We start from the raw sequence: 21,965 nt of genomic DNA on the forward strand, positions 1-21,965 counted from the left end.
GCCGTCATGATTTGTCACAGTCAGACGTACAATGGAACATACATTGTATGATATATCACCTCTTGAGACCACCATTGCTATATGGGTAATACGAAACGTCCATCGTAACATCTTACTCTTAGAAACTTGTAGTTTTATAGAAACTAGTTTATGCAACATACCGTTAGTAAGTAGGTACTAGGAACTGTATCCATACTAATATTATAAAGCCGAAGAGTTTGTTTATTTAAACCCGCTAATCTAAGGAACTACTGGTCCGATTTAAAAAATTCTTTTTTGCTGGGTAGTCCATTTATAGAGGAAGGCTTTAGGCTAAATAACATTACTCTGCGACCAAAAGTTTATTTTAATTTCGCGCGGACGGAGTGCCGGGCGACAGCTAGTATGTATGTAAGATGAACGAAGTAAGGACACTAGTTGTTTCCTGAATTTTGATTAGATACAAATGTTTTATAATATATTTTGTTACTGAATAAAAGAAGGCTTACCTTTTAGATGTAAAAATAAAACTCTTTGTAACCTTATAAGGGTAACGTCGGACTGAAGTCCTAAGTGTCACCCACGCGTACTAATGTCCATAAACGTCATTATGGTCGATCTGACTAAGCCCGGCAAATCGCCTACCTTTGTTGGTGATAACTATAAGGTTCGCACTTGGATGTGGGCGATCAATTCACCTTCGATATTAAAAAGTCATGTAGGTGGTAACTTTTAAAAGGAAGTTTAAAAGTTGTAAAGTGTCGAATGATTTCGTAATAAGATACCGTGTGGGTAGTTGATGTTTGTTCATAAATCAGTTCTCCAAAGCTTTTGAGTCGGAGGCCAACGAGTAATGGTTCAAAACGTTGGTTATATAAATACAAAATTATTGGAAGAGTCAAAATGCTAAAGCTGTTAGAATTTTCATTGCAATTCAGACTTCAAATCAAAATTTGATTACTACCATTTTGGCAATTTGTATTACACATACATTATGGGAAATAATTTTCTAATAAATTGTCGAATTGTCCTTTTAAATTTTAGGATTTGACCATCAAAGTTTCCACCAATAAAAGGTCCGTTAATTTGTAGTACCAATCTCAATAAAAGATATGACTACAGACCCTATGATTATGATCGCCCGGTAAAAAAACTTCATTGTTCATCTTGTTTGATCTATCTTAAACAACAAAATTGCCGGTTATTTAATTGATATCATTTGTTAAAGTATAGAATTATGTTTTCAACGTAACAGACCTGTAATTTTGAACCGCAACATTGAGTTCGTCGAAATACTTTGAGACTGCCAAGTGAACAAGTAATAGATACTCATGTGAACGTATTCAAGTGTTCCATTTTTGGCTTGAAGCTATTTTAATGGCAATCAGTTTGGAGGGGCCGATTCTACAGAACTGCTACGTGCTTGTGTTTTTCTCATACAAAAATTCCTATTTTTCATATAAAAGAATTAGTAACACATCCATGAACTTTATTTACATTGCATGACGCATATTGTCTTTGGCCAAGCAACTTTTTTCGTAATAACTAATCCGTCTAGGAATGACGATTTTAACAAAAAAGCGATTGGCAACTAATCATTGGACCTTTGAACTTTTTGGCCATAGTACAAAGGTTTGTATAAGGTGATCAACGGGAGGTCCAACTCGATGATTTTCATTGCCTAATAATTTTTTTTGCTTTTCATATCAATATTATGACGTCTTGACGGTCAAAAGTGCCATAACGTGCTTTGTGTAAAGATTAATTGAGTGTTCGTACACTTTTGGCGATAAATAGATAATTGGGATTATGTTTGATCATATATAACTGATTTGAGACATAAGTTATTTATTTAGGATTTTTTAAATCGATTACTATTTTAAAATTAAATCAGTAGGGAATTCTTAAGATCTAGGTACATTGCTAGTTTCTTCTATAACGTTTTACACATACTCATGAATAAATCTATGTTTATGTCTAATTGGAACTACAAGTAATTAGAAGACGACATAAATGTTTTCACATTATTCATAGAAGAATTAAACGAACAAGGGAAAATTATAAGAAAATTTAACAAAGTTCTAACAAACAACAGATGGAAGCAAACAATACGGTAATAAAACTAACGAGAAAACCAATCATTGAGGTTCTTCGTAATTTTCTCATCAACGACAATGATGCAATCATAGTAACTTATTTAGCGGCGTAAGTGACGAGTAGCCGCCGGCCAAGGTTCTTGTTTAATTACAGACGACATGTGAATTTGTTGTCGTCAGGTTTATTTTAATGTCATTTTTGAATGACATTATCTTAAGATAAGACGGAGAAGAATTACTTGTGATTATACCAGTGGCTATATCTGGACAAATACTGAACGAACTAAACACTTTTCTTATTGACCTACTGCTTTCACGTATTTTGTCTAATTGAGTTTCTTAGCTTCTTCTGCAAGTCTTTTCCGTTTAATTGTGTCCCTACACCTCCCATATTATTCCTTGCAATAGTTTTAATTATTTATCTCGCTTACGTCGGTTCACAGAGAATTCTGCAATGACTGCAGACAATATGTGACGTCTACAGTAACATGAGTTAAATGTTACAAATGGATAGATGTATTTTAAAAGTTTAATTATTAGATCATAAATAAAGATAATAGAGGAGGTGGAATTTAAATGCTTCGTATTCGTAAGCAAATCTTGGGAGTTATATTTCAAAGGACAGCGTTAATCGACGACAACAATTTCGCGAGATTTTAAGCCGTTAATTATTTGAACGATTGGGAACTCGGCCAAACTACCGACGAGTGCTTATGATGGTGGTGCCATGTTAATGCCAATATAAATAAATGCTTCATATTAACATTTAATGCAACCAAATTTATCTTAAATAAACAATATAGGTAATGGAGTCGCATTAGACGCGTAGCAAGACAGTTCAACCATTATAGAAGTTCATCTCTGAAACCCGTATGAACTTATTGCATTGTTGTTGACCTTTTTTTATACTTATATATAACGAAGTAAATACGGTATGATTAATGGATAGCATAGACAAATAGATATGCAGGATGTGTTCACATCCTACTTTAAAGATCAAAGAATCTTTTAATCAAAAGGAATCTTTTGTTAGTAGGTTAAAAGCTGTTTATTAAAACAATGTTTAAATCGATATGTAAATTCTGTTTTTAATACTATAGTAGATTCTAATCTAGAAATTAACGACCTGTGTCTCGAGTTAGCAAATGGTAGCTGATTAAATTTTATGATTTAAGAATCTCCACTTGTGATGTTCTCAAGTAGTTAGTAAATGTAATATTCTAGCAATGATTCAACTCTTTGTGCATGTTCGGACTAGTAACAACAAATTTCCGCTATTTATCCAATGCAAATACGCAGCCTCCGAGCGAGCTTTGTTGTTTGCCGAAGGTTCGCTGTCACCGCCAGCCACTTAAGTGCAAGCTGAGTAGCAAATTTAAATACAAGTTATGTGACATTTCGTAACTATGTTACATGAATGTGTATTTCTGTGTATGTAACTCAATTTCTTAGTTGCTAACAACTATGGTATTTTTAAACCAATTTATGTTTTATCTTCAGAAATTTCACAAAAATAAGGGTATGATCCCCTTACCTTTGAATTCCTGTTTCAGTAATAACTTTATTAAGTACTTAATAGGGTTATAACCCTTTTTATTGAATCTTGGAAATTTGGGAATTCCTAGAGAATGGGCGGCAGCGATTTCATTTTTAAACCTTTGTTTCTAGCTGTTTTTCCTTTTAAAATGTTCTCATTAAAAAAGAAAACTCGTTATTTTCCTTATCCATGCATGTATATTATTTTTACTTGTTTACGGTAAACTTTGTGCCAAATTTTCAACACTAACTCAGCCAAATATAGAAACGGCTATTTGAGATTATCGTCGATTCTTCACGAGCAGGCAACGCCTCGCGTATTTGTCTTTGATGTCTCTTTTGATTTACAATGACGCTGTTTATGATGGCATTTCAGAATTGTTTTTGAAATGCACGGTTAATTCTCTATTAAATTTCTATGACACATTGCTGTATTCTTGGTAATTTATTACTTGTTTTATAGAATACTCAGAGGCTTGTGACGCATAACTACTACTGTACATTTTAAAATAAGGTCAAAATATAATTAGACTCTTTTATTAATTCAGATGGAATCTGTCACCCACACTCGAAGTATTACGTGTTGTTACGTTATTGTTTACAAAGCAATTGCTAGCAGAAGCTTTGCAAATATTTTTTGTAACATCATTTATGTAAAATGTTCCTCATATGTTCTATCTCTTCCATATGTCACGCTTGTTAATGACAAATTTATTTAAAAACTGTGTCATTGTATGCAATAATTAAGCTTTCTTTATAATTGTCTCTGTCACTTATATCATTCTTAGCGGTAGTTGTCTCGTTGTCTCGGAGAAAGTAAAACGAGTTTCGTCCGTCCTAAAGATGGCGCCCATTACGTTCTGCATTCTTATGTCGAGTTTTTACTTTATCGAAATATTTATTTGTTTTAAGTTCGCATGTAACATTGTGTACTTTTGTAAACGATCTTTGAATTTTTATCCGACAGTTTTTGATGTTTTTCGGTACTGTTGAGTTTGGTTTTGAAATGTTTGTTGGCTGCTAAGATTATTGCTATTTGTGATCGATGGTGTTAATAAATCTTCCTCAGCTATGGAGGCTTTATACAACTTGAATGGGTCGTATGTGGGAAATGTAAATATCAAAATTTCAATTTGTTTTTTCACTATCTTCGTATGTTTCTTATGGAATGTGAAGCTATAACGAATGATCATGTTTTAACAAAGCATTATTTAAACTAATTAAAACGGAACACGGCGGCCATGAAGTGTATTTACAAGCATAATAACATTACAAAGAGTTTAGTATTCAGATAGCGAAATGGATAAATGATATTCATACGGAACCCGCCGCGGTGTACGGTCATGATCGGATAAACAATGACTCGACTTTACTCGCGACCTCATAGTAAAATAGTATTTAAATTCTTCTCCTTCTCTATGCGGTAATAAAGAGTAAATTATTCGAGAGATAACAGCATTAGTAAAATCCCGTTCGTCTTTAGAAACGTGGAGGAAAAACAAATCTTTTTAAATTAGCTTATGTATAATTTTTGGGTCTTAAATTACCTTAAAATATCTGTTTAAAATCACGTCACTTTAATGATATTTATATAAACTTAACTCCGCATAAATGTGCGAAGGAAAATTGTTAATTTTATTTATTATAAAACAGTGCACCATCATCATGTTTCTCATCGGTTAAGTTTGTATTAAAATATTGATGATTCTATTTATCATATGCATAAATAGATTCATATATTTGATGACTTCAACATTGTTATATGAAAATCGTAATATCTAAAGTTAGACTGATGATCGCACGGACAGGTTACTGGAGTTTGCAAAAGTGTTTTACAAACAAAAACTGTGGAAAGAATGACTCGATTAGAATTTTTTTTAATACTGGAACATACACAACGATTTGTGTTTGTGTTTTTTTATTACATTTTTATGTTAACCTAATCGTGTTAGTTCGTCATCTCCCTGTCTTTATCCCACGCACGAAGACTCGGAGCACCAGTAACTTTCGATAAGCCATGTAATAGTCGCGCGTCAATTTCATACTTTTTCGAAATTCGTTATAGAATCGATTCGAAGCTAGAGCACTTTGTCTAACCCAGGTGTTGTTGAAATTGTAATGAACATTATGGAGTTATAGAATTCAATTGTCTTTGAACACATAATCGATATTCCTACACATCACACTAGATTCCAAATAATTAACAAAGTGATCCTATTTTTTCGTTTCGAGGTACATAACCCTAAAAATCAATGAGAGAGTTTGTAAAATGTCTTAAGAGAGTTTGTAAATGTCTTAAGAGCGAAAGCGACTTATTTAAACGATATCGATGTAATTTAATGCGTAACAAAACTGAGACTAATTGATAATGATAGCGCCCGTAACTGTTATGTAATAAAATAGATTATTAGCTTTCTCTATTTTTTATTATTTATTTGCTATGAGAATTTCCACGTGCCGAAAAGAAATCTATTCTTCGTTAATTCCTGCTGGAAGTTTACGAAATTTAAATATGAAAGAGAGAATTATGTGACAGATGTAAACGACAACCAAGTCAATTAATTTATCATAAAAATGATTCTTGTGGTGCGTATGTGTTGGAAGTATTATTCAATATTCGTTATATTATCATTGCTTATTATAATCTTATATACAAATTTCTCGTGTCACAATTTTCGTTCCCATACTCCTCCGAAACGGCTTGATCGACCAATATCTATTTTTAATCTCTGCGGACGGAGTCGCGGGTGTCAGTTAGTTTAATATAAATACTTTGATAAAGTTATGTACAGAAAACATAATTGTAATGTCAACGTCAAACTCTAATGACTATAATCTGTTGAGTTAGAAGTCAAATGTCATAATGTCGTCTTATTCCTCAAGCACCTGTTAAATCTCAAGTCGTGTGTATGTAATTAACGGGGACATTTTGATATAATTAATTAGACGTTATGTTTTACTGCGTGCTACAACCTAACTATATCACCTACCCTAATTTTTGTATCCGTTTGAAATAGAGATCTGTGCTTTTAGGATAGAGTTGTAATTCGCTTGCAGGTATTTAGCAGGTTTGTGCCGCGGATAAAGCATGGTCTACGCGTTTTAGAACTAATGTTTTGGCATGTAAACGTTCCGTGATTTAATTATTTCGCCGAACACGATTAACTGTAACCAATGAAGCATTCGCGATTCGTACGTTCACCCTCAATAAACCTAAATAATATTTATAACTAACATAACTTTTTGCTATATTGTTGACATCTGACGGGCATATTTTAGCATATGGCTACCGCTAGTTATTAATCTTTCTTCTTACTAAAATTATCAATGCGAAAGTTTAGATGGATGTATGTTTATTTGAACATATCTCCGGAATTACCCAACGGATCGTCATGAACTTTGGCACAGATGTAGAACATAGTCTGGAAGAACACACAGGTAATTAACTTTTTTCTAATTCTGCGCGGACGGAGTCGCCGACGAGTGCTCTTTACATAATAGCTCGTATTTAGTTATTTAATGTAAATATTAAATAATGATAGTATTGAAAAGTATAATTAAGTAGGTTAATCATTAAACATGTAGTTACTCTTCATTTGTCATATGTAAAGGTATTGTTGATATGTTTATTCATGTTGTATGTAAAATAAGAAAATGAGATCGCGGACGATGAATTCTTAGTTGTCCCGCATTCCTTGTCCATAGTCATGTCTTATGCATAACAAGTATAGAATCCTTGTATGAGATTCAAACATTATATAATACTATTTGCCCGCTACTCCGTCCGTGCGGAATTAAAAAAAATAATAGCCTATGTGTTCCTCCAGACTATGTTCTACGTCTTTGTCAAATTTATTAATCTAACAATCGTTACAGTCAGCTGACGTCTTCATTTGTGGTGTCTACATTACAAACATAAACAATTCAATACTTTTGGTATCTTTTTACGTAAAAGTAATAATGATGCATTGTACGTACAGACAAATAGTTTTTACGTAAAGCGATCTTAAATTAGGCTGCAAGACAATGGCTTTGGAGTTTCGAACATGTTGAAAGAAAGCCAAATGCAAAATTTGTGCGCACTGTAATATGTCCATAAGAATGCTTTGCTATTCTTAATAGCTGTTTATGACCCTGTATTGTAATATTAATAGCGTGTGAGTACAAGGGCAGAGTCAAAATGCGTAATCTTTACCACGGACAAGTGTGTTTATTTAAAAAAAAATCTAATCATTCATCAGTTTCCCAAAGCTGTTCTATGATGTAATGTTTTCGTGTGAAAATAATCTTTATTTAACACGTCTAGAATAATATTTAAGTGGTGTTCTAACTCGGACAATCACATACATCATGCTGCCGGGCGAAGTGACTGGCACTAGAATGCCGTGACATATGCCCACATTTTACTTATCCTATAAATTTATACTAATTAAAATGTTAAACGACTGCCGCGAATGTTTAATATAGCATTAAGCAGTGTTTATATTTAATGTTTTTATTCGTTTCACTAAAACATAATTTGCATTGATAAAAATATATGGTCAAGTTTCTATGGTAATAATAAAAGCCTGGCGACACTCATTTATCCGTATTTTGGTTGGAACCTTGGCTCCTGAACTAAGTTTCCCTGTGATTCAGTTTGGCAATATTCAAACTATGTTTGAATTTGGAGTGAAATTCGTAAAAATTAAAGTTCAATTCACAATCTTATCAACTCTTTCACGTTCGGAGACCTGCTTTAAAACATAACGTAAGAACTAATATAAATCCACTTACTCTCACGTGATTTGTAGTAAAAATAGTTAATTTATAAGCGTTTCGACTCGATCAAATTATAGTTATGACAATACAAACAGTATGTTGTTTAATATGAAATTTATTAAATATAACTAACAGTAGAAATACTGTAAAAAAATCATCTCGCTGTATACATGTAACCTAATGAAATAGACGACATTTAGTATCCATTGGTATTATTAATACTTGGTAACTATTCAATTATCTTTCTAGATCCAAATTGGTTTTCGTATTCAATCAACGCCATCTACATTTTTAGAATTGCATTATCGAATGATTTTCGGACACTAGTCTTATGTCTCATGTTACCACCGGTTGGACAGAGGCATACTTTTGAACAGCTATTCGCGCTCCCCCTGTAGCTCTCAGATTGAAACACCAAGAGTAGCATATCTTCTGGCTTCCTGTATGTTTCTTAATTCAATAGATTTAGTATACATCGACATTCTTTTACGCATGCCGTGGTCATGTCAACAATTTAATTTTCATTGCAAGCTGCTGGTGACTGTACCATACAAATGTTTATTATTATATCTCGATAACAATAACGTGATTATTGAATTACATTTGATGTCAGTGAATATTTGAATATTTTTTCCATTTGACAAAATCATAGTTTCGCGTTGGCGTGATCTTATTTAGAACAATTGGAGTTGTTTACTGATGAGGAGATAGTTCTATTGTTGCATGTCTAACGTTGTCTGCATTGTGTTGGGGTTAAATGTTGCTTGTTTGTTTGTACCAACTATTTATTGACATAAATCTATTGTTTCAATTTGAGGAACATTGCGGTTGTTTATTGGTTAGGAGCATAGTTCAGGATATAAAATGTTAGGTTACATTTATTCTTTGATATGTAACAAATCTATAAAGAATTCATAATAAAACAATGTGTGTATATGTTAAAGATATGATTCATAACGTTCTCAGTAATGTATTGTGTGCAAAATGTTTAGAAAACTTAATAGGAAATATAAATACTGAAAAGAAATTATTGTTATAACAGATTGATAAATGAAGTTACAACCATTGCAGTTGGCAACCAATAAAATCACATCGATTAGAAATATTTTCATTTCTTATTTCCGTACAAAAAAGGCATTTAAATAAATTTCGGCTAATAATCGTGAGTTTCTGAGATTCCCCTATAAAATATTTTGTTATCTCTGATTTGTCAAAGCTATGTTAGTGCTAGATAGCTATGTTTGTGCTTTATACAAAGACTTGGCTCTCAGAAACCAACTGTTAGAAGATTTTGCTAATTAAGAATTTTTAGAGGCGTCTTATTAAGTCTTAAGCGTTCGCGCATACTTGTCGTATGCCTACGTTAGATTTTATATAGTGTTAAATTTAATTTCATTAATTTTGTTGGTACACATTAAATTTTTGCAACATAATTTCAACATAAACTTGAATGTTATTAAAAATTTTACTGTTTTTCCTTTTGCTAGTTTGTTATTAAGGTTTACAGGCGGATGTTATAAATTTTGTATTATAAATCGAACTAAATGTTACATTACAACCGCGAACGATCACGTAGCCGCGACACAGCCGCCATCTTTGTTTATATTACGAACAACTAGTTCACTATTACACACAGCGTGTTTGTCTTGACAGGATAATGCTCATAAGATTTGAGGAAGCGTGTCGCATATTTGACAATAGACTTCTAAGACCTTGGATAGTGTCTTGACAATCTGTCACATGTCGAAATTGAGATGTTGTTCTCTTTTTTTCACTAAACTGTTCCTATGAACACGCCTATCCATGAAATATAGATTGCGGTTTGCATTAATCACTTACTGTTAAATAGAGATAATATCTTAACATTTAGCAAGCTACGTCGTTTGTAACATTTTTTTACATATTACGGAACTAACGGTTGAGTTATATTGATGTCGCCATGGGCAAGATTTTTTCGGCGCCCTCTTTTTGGTGTTAGGGCGAAGTCAATCAAAGATAGAGTATCACGGGTGCCGCATGCGCCCCTTTACTTCCGAATCTGGCGCCTAGGGCGCCTAATCATGCCAGGCGCCCTGGGCAGTTGCCCCACCTCGTCCTACCCTAACGACGCTACTGGTTGTAGATAAAATACCTCAAATCACGTAGTAGAAACGAGCTATTAGAGTTGATGACATATGCATCCATATTGTTAGAGTCGCCTCCGTAAACCTGTTCTATATTTACATGGGGCCCGGCCTCGCAAGTAAACCGTGAAAAATAAATATTAGACTATAAATCAGCTAAAATCGCCGCTTTACTACAACGCGTTTATAGCTGTAATAAAAGAACCGTCAACCGCGGCACGGTGTATGCAGAATAAACAGCACGTATGAACCACGGCCTGGAAAACTCGACCCGTGACTGTCGCATTTGGCTACCATTTCGATGTGTAGACTCTTTTTCCACGAGCACGACTATGACCGCGACCTATTTTTATCAGCAAGGCTAAGCCACGGGGCTAGAATAATATTAGTTGCGCGCTTAGAGGAATTATTTTAAATCCTCTAAGGTTGTGCGTAGACAAAATCTCGCGACTAGTAGCTTAGTGGAAAAAGAGTCCGAAGTGCTTTCATTCGTTTTGATATTTTGTGTCTTTTCTCTCCAAATTGTAGGTAGTAATAGTTAGTACCTTCATAATTGATGGAGATTCTCTTGCAAAGTTCACGTTATTAATTTACTAAAGGGTAAACAACGACTGTAAAGCAACACAAAAAAGCCACTTAAGGTTTGTGAAGCTGCCTTAAAATGTCCGCTCTTGACTTCTAACACATTACAAGTGCTGTTTTGAAGTAGGTACTTAAGATTGTTTAATATATTCATGTTTCTGATATTACTGTCATTAAATAAAAAAGCCGTTTCTTCGATAATAAAGTATTAAGATTAATCGAATGGAGTATATTAAAGGTGGGTTGGTTGGTCTTGCATAACTAAACGACTTAATGCATTTTAACATGTGCTCAACCAAGTGAATCACTGTTTTACTTATATCATATTCTAAAGAACAATTCGCTTTCGTTGTTACAGCGACCATCCGATTACTCACTATTATTTAATTTTTAGACTTAAACTTACCTTTCTCAGTTTTTATTTTGGTTTTTGTTTTGGCATGTGGATTAATTAATGTTTGTCAGGCCTAAAATTTTATAAGTTTTAAAATAATTCAAAAGAAGTGATATTTAATTATTTAAACCGTAAGCATTTATAAAGCTAAGAGCACATCCTTGACAAAGCACTTGATAGTGGAGGCAGGAAGTCTGCTCTTTTCAAGACTAATAGTGTTTGGTCCAATGGATGTTTTAAACGTAAAATGTTAAATATTGTTAGTCATGTAAATAGATGATTCTCATATATATGTAGCCCAGACTTAGATCCATAATTCCATGATGTGCCGTCTAACGTTAGTGGGCGTAAGACGTCACAGTAATTCTAATGACCTGGCTTCCTTTTGCCACACTTTTATATCATGTTTGCGCCATGTATGTGTTTTATGTATTGTAATAAATTGTTTTCTCTCTCTTTCTTTATTTCTTAATGTTAAAGAGTGTAGTGTAATTATTAAAAATTAACACATGGAAAACAATCTTAACAATTTCGTATTGAAACTTTTTAGAGATTATAAAAATAGTTCTACTAAACATAATTCCTTCTACAAAGAAATATTGATGTTATAAAAACTAGGGCGTGTCGATCTGTTCGTCTGGTTTGTGTAGTGTATCATTGTTTTAAGGCTACTGTGCGCTGGAACAGTCACAACCGCCCTGTAATTATCTGTCCCATTTATCATTTTGAAGTGGAATTATTTTACTTATTCGATATTTAAACGGCTTGGATTTTATTACTACGAGTATCCACAATTTTCCGAAAAGTTTTTATAACGTAGAAATAAAAAAAAGTTATTTTTTTGTTACTGAACAGTACTAGTATGGGCGTTGAGTATCTTTTATTTTTTCTAAATACTAGCAAGACTAAGTCAAGACGTCTTTTTGCTATCGCCGCACCCTTAGAGAGAACCAGTCTAAGTTGCTATTTATTCGACCTCATTCACCTTTGCTAGTGTTGTTAAAAAAAAAGATTTCTAACACTGTAATAATTACAATCTGTTGTATGGATTCTCAGACGGCGTGTTAAAGTTATGGTCTTAGGTTTATGAGTGTTTGAAACTTAGCAAGTTTGCGAAATATGCGACAACCACATTATTTTATTTACTTACAAATAGTTACATTGTTAGGTAATAAAAAACTTATACTATGATATTTGTTATATAAAATACAAGTATCATTGGATATTATTTACATTCTATGAATTTGTTAACATATTAATTCGATTCTTTAAATTGCCTGTTTATTTACTGTCATAAAATCATAATCTCATGTTATAAATGCGAATGCTTAGATGGATGTTTGTTAGATGGTATTTTCAAAACGGCTTATCGGACCTCGGTGAAAATGACATAGATGTAGAAGACAGTCTGAAAGAACACGTAGGCTATTTAATTTTTTTCTAATTCCCCGCGGACGGAGTAGCAGACTACTGCTAATAATAATATTAATATAATTTGTGTTCTTGACAACATTGTAGTACTCGTGGATTTAAAAAAGTTCTACACGTATAGTAGTGGGTACTGAAGGTAATAAATGTGACCAAACTCATCAAGCCTGATCTCCTTGAGCCGAATATCCCGCATTCAAGCGGCCACGTCCAAGACATCCCACCGCGTTCGCGCCGCTAACGAATGTGGGAACATTCTAATGTACTGACTAGCATGGTAATGCTCAGAACACATTGCTATGAAAGCGAATTAAAAACCAACATAAAAGAAGTGCGTAGTATGAATTTGGTTCCTTCCAGCAACTTATTTATTGATACCGAAGCTGTAAAGAAGTGAACTCTCTAGTTTTATATCTCATTATGGTACACTGGCATTACATTTGGCTTTCGCGTCTGTGTGTAATATGCATAAGGGTGGCCGCACACTGTCAGTTTTCATTTTATGGTAGGTAATAAAATTATTCTAAGGATAAAAAATAAGCGTGATTTTAAATCATCTGTGTTCCATGTTTGTGCAATTTATGTTTGAAATCGTTACGTGATTGTCGATGGTAAGTCGGAGTAGTACCCGCTCTTGCTAACTGACCGTGGCTTCATGCATCGCTTCGCGCCGTGAGAGAATTCTTTCCGTGTCCACATTGTTCTAATTCGTAGCCTCATTTGTAGTCGGCTTAGAAATTAATTTATGTTGTTCTGTTGTTTTTTTATGCACATGAAACCGGATATTATTAATTTATTGTCGATTCCCTCTCGATTAAAATCTATGTATTTCATCATGCATGGAATGACAAATGTAACGTTTACAAACAGGTTATCTTACTAATATTATTATAAATTCCTTACTTTGTTTTCATTGTCTAAACACGCGTATAAAAACATATGAATATCCCTTTCATTCTCGTTGAATAAATAGAGATAAGAATATATTTCCAGATGTTTTCCAGTTCGCAGCATTGATATCGTTCCATTTTACAATAATACTTTTCATATAACATTTGTAATGCTTAGGTAAGAGAGGCATTAAACGGTATTATCGTTTGATTTCTCCGACACAATGTTCAGTTATTACGGCGTATTAGCGCAGTTTGCAATGTGCTTCGTAATACACTCTAGTTTCACGCGCAGACTTCGACAACGAAAGTGATTTCGACGCTGAATCTATTGCTACACAGATTTAAATCTGTATTTATATGGTCATTTGAACACGATAAATTTAAACATTAGTTTCTATAGCTTTAATTAGATCTGACTACGTATTTATGTTGACTACACGAATGCAAAAACATCTGCGTTCTATGACGTCACCACAGAGTCTAATTAAATTGCTACTGTCTAGTGACAGTAGCACACAAAAAACTAGCTGGCCACCCAAATTCGCCGAAATGGCCAAGCGACCACTACCCATAGACATCCGCAATTGCAGATGTGTTACCTAGTTTTAATCGACGGAGGAGAGGACGCACAGAAATATTTCCCATTCCTATCCGTCCACCGTAATCTACTTTCCCATGGCAAGTGAAAGAGCCCTAAAATTAGGTCTCCGGAACACACAAAAAAGTAGTACGAGAAACAAAGTCTAATTAGACACGTAACTCAATAGTTGACATTGTGAAGTGGCCACAAAAAATGTCACGTGTCTCGATAAGCTAGGTTTACAAGTGATACACTGATCGACCGGCATTAAGTTACAGTAACTTGAATCTGTGGGATCGGTGACGGATAAGTCTTATTTTGTTTTATGTTTGTATTGTCGTTTTATATAGCCAATAAATATATTGTGTTATTGTAGTTTGTACATTGATTGGAAACAGCTTGCTTATAAAACATGGTATTTTCCTTGAATCAATCTATTATTGGCTAAAAAAAATACGATACTAAGAGTAAAATGTTACTCCTTGCATGTATGTGCATGGATGTAAATGAAGAGCAGGAAGAGAGTTAAAAACATTTAATTTCAATCTTATTAATATTATAAATGTGAATGTTTAGATGGATGGATGGATGAATGTTTTAAGGTATCTTGAGAACGGCTGCATGTATGTTGCTGAAATTGGGCATGGATACAGAACATAGGCTGGAAGAACACATGGGCTACTAAAGATTTTTTTAATTCCGCGCGGATGGAGCGGGCGTCATCTATCTATAGTAACTTCTCTATTTCATTTGCGATTTATGAAAATATTAAACGAAAAAAAAAACGTAAACACTTAATAATGTTGCAACCATTGATTTTTAAACATACAATACATTAAACAAAGAACAAATATACATATTTAATCTATTGTAATCCTGTTATTAAAAAAACATTTTTTTGGTTTAATCTCCATTATTTTGCGATAATGATTTTTAAGTTACATTAAACGCGAGTTACATCGTTCTTGTATGGTAAATTAAGTCATCACTTTGTGACCTTAATGTTACAATTATTTTCTAATAATCTGTTTCTTATGCTTCACATAAGGTTACAAAAAGCTCAGGTGGACAAATTAGGCATATTATGAAAATTGTATGTTACAAAATACTTGTTTTTTCACCTTTTTTGAATATGGTTATAAGTTATTTTAGGGAAATCACTTTTGAAAGTATTTGATATGTAGATTATTCTTAATTTCGATATTGCAATGTTATATTATTAATGCGAATGTTTGGTTTGATGGATTAATGTTTGTTAGAAAGTATCTACGGAACAGCTGTATGGATCTAGCTGAAATTTGGCATAGATGTAGAACATAGTCTAGAAGGACACATAGGCTACTACTCATTAAGTTTCTTTCGTCGAGTCTCGGGCGACACCTGGTTATTTATAAAGTTGTAAACGTGCTAAAAACTGTATAAATAAAATTTCACAAATTATTTCTGAAAGTCTCGGGTATATTAAAAAAAAAACAAACTAGAGCAACATTAATCAAACTGGACACATTCGTCTGCGGGCGGACAAGCGAAGGAACATGTAAAAGATCACTTGCGTCAAAACACAGCCTCCATTATGCTTTGTTTTTGTTTCAAAGAATCATTTGCCAACACAAAGGCGGGCCGTATTGTTCAAACGTCCGATACAACTTGCCTACAACATGTTGCGACACACGTCAACGTTCTCTGTCACTTTGTAAATTGTTTTATTTCTATTCGCTTTAAAAGTAGAAGCGACCTTGCGGTCAGTTTTGGTGATTCATTTAGATCAACCTTTATTTGACTACACAACTAGTATTGTACCATCCTATTGACTGGTTAATAGCTTGTCCAAAACTAAAATGAAAACTCTTTGCTAACACAAATATGTTTTTTGTGAACTAAATATAACTAAAGTAGAGAGTTCTTGCACTCTTGAAACGTAAGACAAAACACTTTTTAACTTTTTGTACGAATATCAAACGTATTTTTAACGAAAGACATAATAAATACTGTATGGTATAAACAAAAAGCGAACGATGGAGCAGAATCCTGCAATGTTGAAATCTGTTATCTTTTTGTATGTATACATTTAAAGGGAACCCTGCATTTAAGCAACCAACACACCGAATACAATATCGCCAAAATTATCATATTGTACGAAGAATAAATTTTAAGTAAGATTATCATTTAAATTTCTTAAAAATTTTCCCCAAAAATGCAAGGATTATATAAACTTCTCGAAAAGGACATTGATATATGTAAAAAGGTGACAATTAAACTTATAATCCGACGACGATCATTGCGCGGCTGTATAACGGCTCGAGTGAGCGACCGGCCTTATATGGCGTGAAAGCTCCTCGTATTGTCCGGTCCGGAGTACCCGTGGTGTGTGATCACATGTGTTCGATAGCGCCTCATTGGCCCCATATGTAACTCGCCTTCCATGAAACGATTCCTTGTTTCACGAATTTGGATATGATACGTTTGATCGTCTTCTTTTAAAGAAATCTTAAAAATTATTTTATTTTAATTGCTGTATACTGAATTAGATAATATAACTCCATTCCTAGGAACTTCCTTGATAATTCTGGGGAATAATAAAGAAAAAGAATGATGGATCTTGGTAAAACTTTCGACTCGATAATTTGGTGAATAACAAATTGTAGTAATAATCAAATAATTTATTGGTGTTACGAAGTTATCGAGTTTAACTTTATCAATCAAAATAGAAGATCACATAGAATTATTACTTATTTATGTTAATTCCTACATCGATTTCGTTGTGATTAGTAATTGGAAGCGCTAAATGAGTTCCTTTGTGACTACATAAAACATAATCAAGAGGAAATTACACAAATGAGCTGCGAATATCCCGTTCTGTTTTGAGTTTGAGTAACATAATTTATTAGTGTATTTGTCAAGGTTGCCAAAAGAGTTTTACAAAGAGCAGGCGTCAGTCTAGATCTGATTAAAATAACACGAACTAGAATTCACTAAATGTTGTCTTATAAAATGTTTTATTGCAAACGACATGGATATAAATTTAAATATCATAAATCAACTCAATATTATCCTTGTACGTAGTGCTAGATATTTTCTTAGTAGAATTTGGCAAACGACTATAATAATAGAAAATTGTGTCATCATCCGATGTCGAAAAGCCTAAGTAACACCTTTCCATACTCGAACTTTATCCAAGTAATTTGTATGTTGCATTTAAACTTCCAACCCGCACTGGGCCAGCGTGGTTGACTATGGTCTGATCACCCTTAACTTAGAGTAGGCTCCGAGCCCCTCGATGGGGACGTATAGCTGATGATGATGTATCAATATTTGTGCAGCCCTATCGGGCGTAGACCAAAATTCTCATAATAATTTTAATGACGATGGCGATACGAAGGCAATTGTCGCAAATATTCATCTTAGGCCGACTGATAACGATTTAAACTTTAAAGAATATATCCAACGTTGTTTACATGAGTACAAAAATGGTGTTTGATTTAATGTTCTTTATTCAGATTATGAGGTGATATGACTCAGACTGATATCCGGTGGAGTAGATGACCATATGTTTTTGCAACACCGTATGCATTTAAATAATGTTACGTCTTCCTTATACGTATAAAACTAGTGTATCCTACCTGGTCTACTTCTTCATGTTTCCCTTCTTTAACGCAAAGTTACATCATCTTTGTACCAGATACGAATTTGGATAAGCACACTTATGACTTTTGAAATACGAAATACATTATTTAACGTGTATTTCGAATACAGAAGCAGAGTTCTTGTAAGCCATCTTACTAATATTATAAATGCGAATGTTTGGATGGATGTTTGTTTGAAGGTAACCTCCAGAACGGCTGCATGCATCTCGATGAAATGCAGTACACATATAAACATAGTCTGGAAGAACATTTATGCTACTAATTATGTTTGTTTTAATACCGCGCGCTCGGAGTCGCAGGCGACAGCTAGTCTGATATAATATCCGAAAACTAATAAATTCTTGCAACGACACATTAAATTTAATCTTTCCCAGTAAACCGTTTGGGCGGAGATCTAAAATTATCGCAACTAATATGACAGGTTTTATCTTAGAAATTTACTGCCGCAGATGTTGTAGGCCACACTAAAAGTTTTTATTGCTTTCTTTACAGAAATAGCGAAAGTGCGAGCCAGTTTATTCCAAATAAATGGAGTCAAGAAGGAGCCGCTTATTCTACCAGAAGCCGAGGGTATTGTTACCACACTCACAGAAAAAGTATACGTCCCAGTCAAAGAACATCCAGATGTAAGTACCTTTATAATCATTACAATATTTTACACGTTAAAACATTTTTCCTTAGGTACTAAGTAGTACTCTAGTAGATCTCAAAGCTTGGCCAAAAGCGATCGTCTTCTTCATAAAAAGTTAGTAATTATGTAAGGATACCATGATAATGTTTTTCATGGAACGAAAATAAAAAAAATAATGACATTAAACTTATCAATGTAGTAATGTTCTTATATTAAACTATTTATCGACAAAATATTTATCAGCCAGTAAATAAATTCTAGCTTTAATAAAAATAATATGCAATAAAATCTTTGCCAGTCATCTGAGAAATACGTGTCTATGGTATTAAAAATTATGTGTTTTTAAGAGAAAGTCCAATATTTAAGAATAAAATATACATATATTTAAAAGTTAAGAATGCCGAAGATTTTATTCTAAAGTATTTTTTATTCATACAATAATAAATGAATATATTTATTTCAAATTGAACATTTAATAACGGTGAAACTAATTAAAATTGTTGTTGTTAAGCAATGGACTTCTAAAAGCCTTGTTTGTATGTCATAAAGAGTAAACAATAGACAGTTAATTAGATAAACATACAGCTTCATGCAAAAACCTGTCTTCCGTTTATAGATGTTGTCCAAAGATTACTTGGACTATATTAGTAATAATTTTAACGCATAATCAAGCTTTCCTGCTTTATTTTATATGTCCGTATCAAAGCGTGTTGCCCTTGAACTCGAATCAATATTCAAATGTGAAATACTCGATCACCTAATCAATGAATTGCCTTGAAATAACGGTACATATCTAGACCGGTGAATTTGAAACTGGCAGCGTACGTTATAAAAACAAAATTAAATCTCGACAACGCTTTACCCGTGCCCAATACAGCTATCTTAAGTAGCTTGCCTGTCATTCATTCGCATTTATCTTTAAAGGGTGTATTTGGTACATTACACTTAAGATCGAGATAAATGGCGCAGGTTGGTTATATCACATCGGGAGATACTGCGCCGTATAAATAGAAACGCAAGGTTGGTAAGCTTCTACATTTGGTGACTTATGTCAGGGTTATACCTCGCTACAAACTAACGTACCAAGTTAGACCTTCGACTTTTAACTTTCATTCATTGTGGTTTGTAATCACCATCTCCATAAAATAGTAACGAATTATAAGATTCCTATTTAGGCAAAGAGGTTGTTGACTTGTATGATTCATTTCTTACATCAATGAATGTAACTAAATCTCTGTTTGAAACATAAAAGACATCTGATTGCGACTGATGAGGCTTATTTTGATAACATGTTTCATAGCAGCACGATCTAGTGCCTACTGTTGCCTTCTAGTGGCCGAAATCTGTGAAAGCGATCTGTTTTAAACGTACTCTGTGATATATATGGTTGAGAAGTCACTGACCCGAACAAGCTTATGAAGAAAACAGACTTCTTGATAATTCTTCAAGCTGTTTCATTAATAAAATGTTTTTAATGTTTGTAAAAACTTAGTTATGATGGAATATATAGTGGAATCACTATTATTTTAACGTTTTAACTATTTGTTTATCCATACTTTGCATACCTTTTGCCGGAAGAATAACGTCTTTATGACATGCGATTGTTTATCGATAGCAAAGATTTAATTTAATTTAATTTTAATCAAATAATGATTAAATTGTAGTATAGCTGTTCCAAAAATATGTCTTCATCAAAACAAATTACTATCTAATTTTACGCAATCATAATTTCTTTGATGCTGACTTTGTTTATTAATTATACCAATCAATCTTTTCGACTTTAGTTGATTAGCTGTTCGCTGAGCGCCCTTAGATCTTGTAAAAACATCTTATGAATAAAGTAAAGGCCTTCTTGTTTAGTTCACATAAGCTTTAGTCGCTTGTTAGTTGACGATTGTTGGCGCCATCCGTGCGGCTTAGTCACACTCCTTATATGGTATCGGTGTTAAAACGCTTTTTCTACATCGGTCACTCGGTATTTTTTGTAAGAATTTGTTTCATGTTCCAACATTCATTCTACAGATTAAAATTCGGCTAAAATACGTCATAGTTTTATTATAAATAATCGTCATTCTTCGTGAGGATCCTCTTGATAATTGTCAAGGGCGGTAACAATAAGAGCATAAATCTCTACATTAATCGAATATTGAATTACCGATCAAAGAAGCCGTAAGGATGCATTGGCTAAGGAATGATTGCATTTAATGACTTCTCGGAACAGTTATCGTATTCAAATAAGCATTTTTCAAATCAACATTCAAAGAAGCATTAGCATACCTACTGACGATTGTAAAGACTATAATATTATTGCTTCTTATAATGATTAATAAAATGACACCCTCAAATTTAAAAAGTCTACTCTTTGAATGTTTGATGATTTATTTAGATATCAGAAAAATCAATACATAAGTTGATGTTTATGCGTCTAAATATTGCGCTTTTATAAACTCAAGATTGATGTCTATTGAATGCAAAAGTAAAAAATGCCAACAATAAAGAATAATTTCCGTCATACCAAGAACTGGAACGGGAATATTTACTTTGGCGTTTTATTCGATCGCAAAAACCCCCGTAACGTAAAGTAAACGGCATCTAATCTGGAAATAGAGCACACGAAATGCGTTTCGTATACCGAATACATTGCTGTCGAAACAATAGTTTTTAGGCCTTGCTAGTAGCGGCCGTGACTAATAATGAAAATGTTTTCTATAGCAATTCGACTACACTCATTCTCGCAGAAGTGATGCCGTTACGTTTTAAATATGTTTTTGGAACTGTTAACTCTACAAATACAAGAGTTATTGACGCCGAAATTCGTGTGGTATAAATTAATTTATTTACGTCTTTAGGAAGTTTAGTCAACAGATTAGAGAATCTGTTCATATATTCGGAATCTTGTTAAAAATGTAGTTAACTTACTATTTTTTAACTTTGTGACATGATGAGCTCAGTGTTAATCTTTTTTCTTCCTTTAGTATTCTGCAAATTTTTCTACGTGGCCTGTATTTATACGTATAATGAGATTCATATGAAACGTATATTGCTTTATTGAAGTCCAGAAGTGCATTATATTCTAGGAAACGTCAACTGTGATATACAGAATGTATTTGTAACTAGAACGGCCTTCAACAAACTAGATATATTAACATGTAGCTGTATATTATTTGCCTTAATAGAAATTACACACCAAATGTATTTGTCGTCGTTTGTGAACTGAACTCCATGTAGACTTGCTAAAGGGAAGTCGGGTTTATAGTACCAACTTGATGGGATATCTTGTACTTGTCCTACTAGTTTTGTTCAGTTGCATTAAACCTG

At 33.3% G+C, this 21,965-nt stretch overlaps 1 protein-coding gene across 6 annotated transcripts in view; it reads left to right on the forward strand.

Annotated features, from left to right (window-relative positions):
- The window catches only part of how (protein held out wings), a 64,596-nt gene that overhangs the window by 23,293 nt on the left and 19,338 nt on the right, over nucleotides 1-21,965 (forward strand). For all 6 annotated transcript variants that reach the window (XM_013318527.1, XM_013318529.1, XM_013318526.1 and 3 more), the window contains exon 2: nucleotides 18,509-18,642. In XM_013318527.1, the coding sequence (XP_013173981.1) occupies nucleotides 18,509-18,642 (134 nt within the window). The remainder of the gene's footprint in view (nucleotides 1-18,508; nucleotides 18,643-21,965) is intronic.

Source organism: Papilio xuthus, unplaced genomic scaffold, assembly GCF_000836235.2.
Source record: "Papilio xuthus unplaced genomic scaffold, Pxut_1.1 DF826923.1, whole genome shotgun sequence".
Classification (NCBI taxonomy): Eukaryota; Metazoa; Arthropoda; class Insecta; order Lepidoptera; family Papilionidae; genus Papilio; species Papilio xuthus.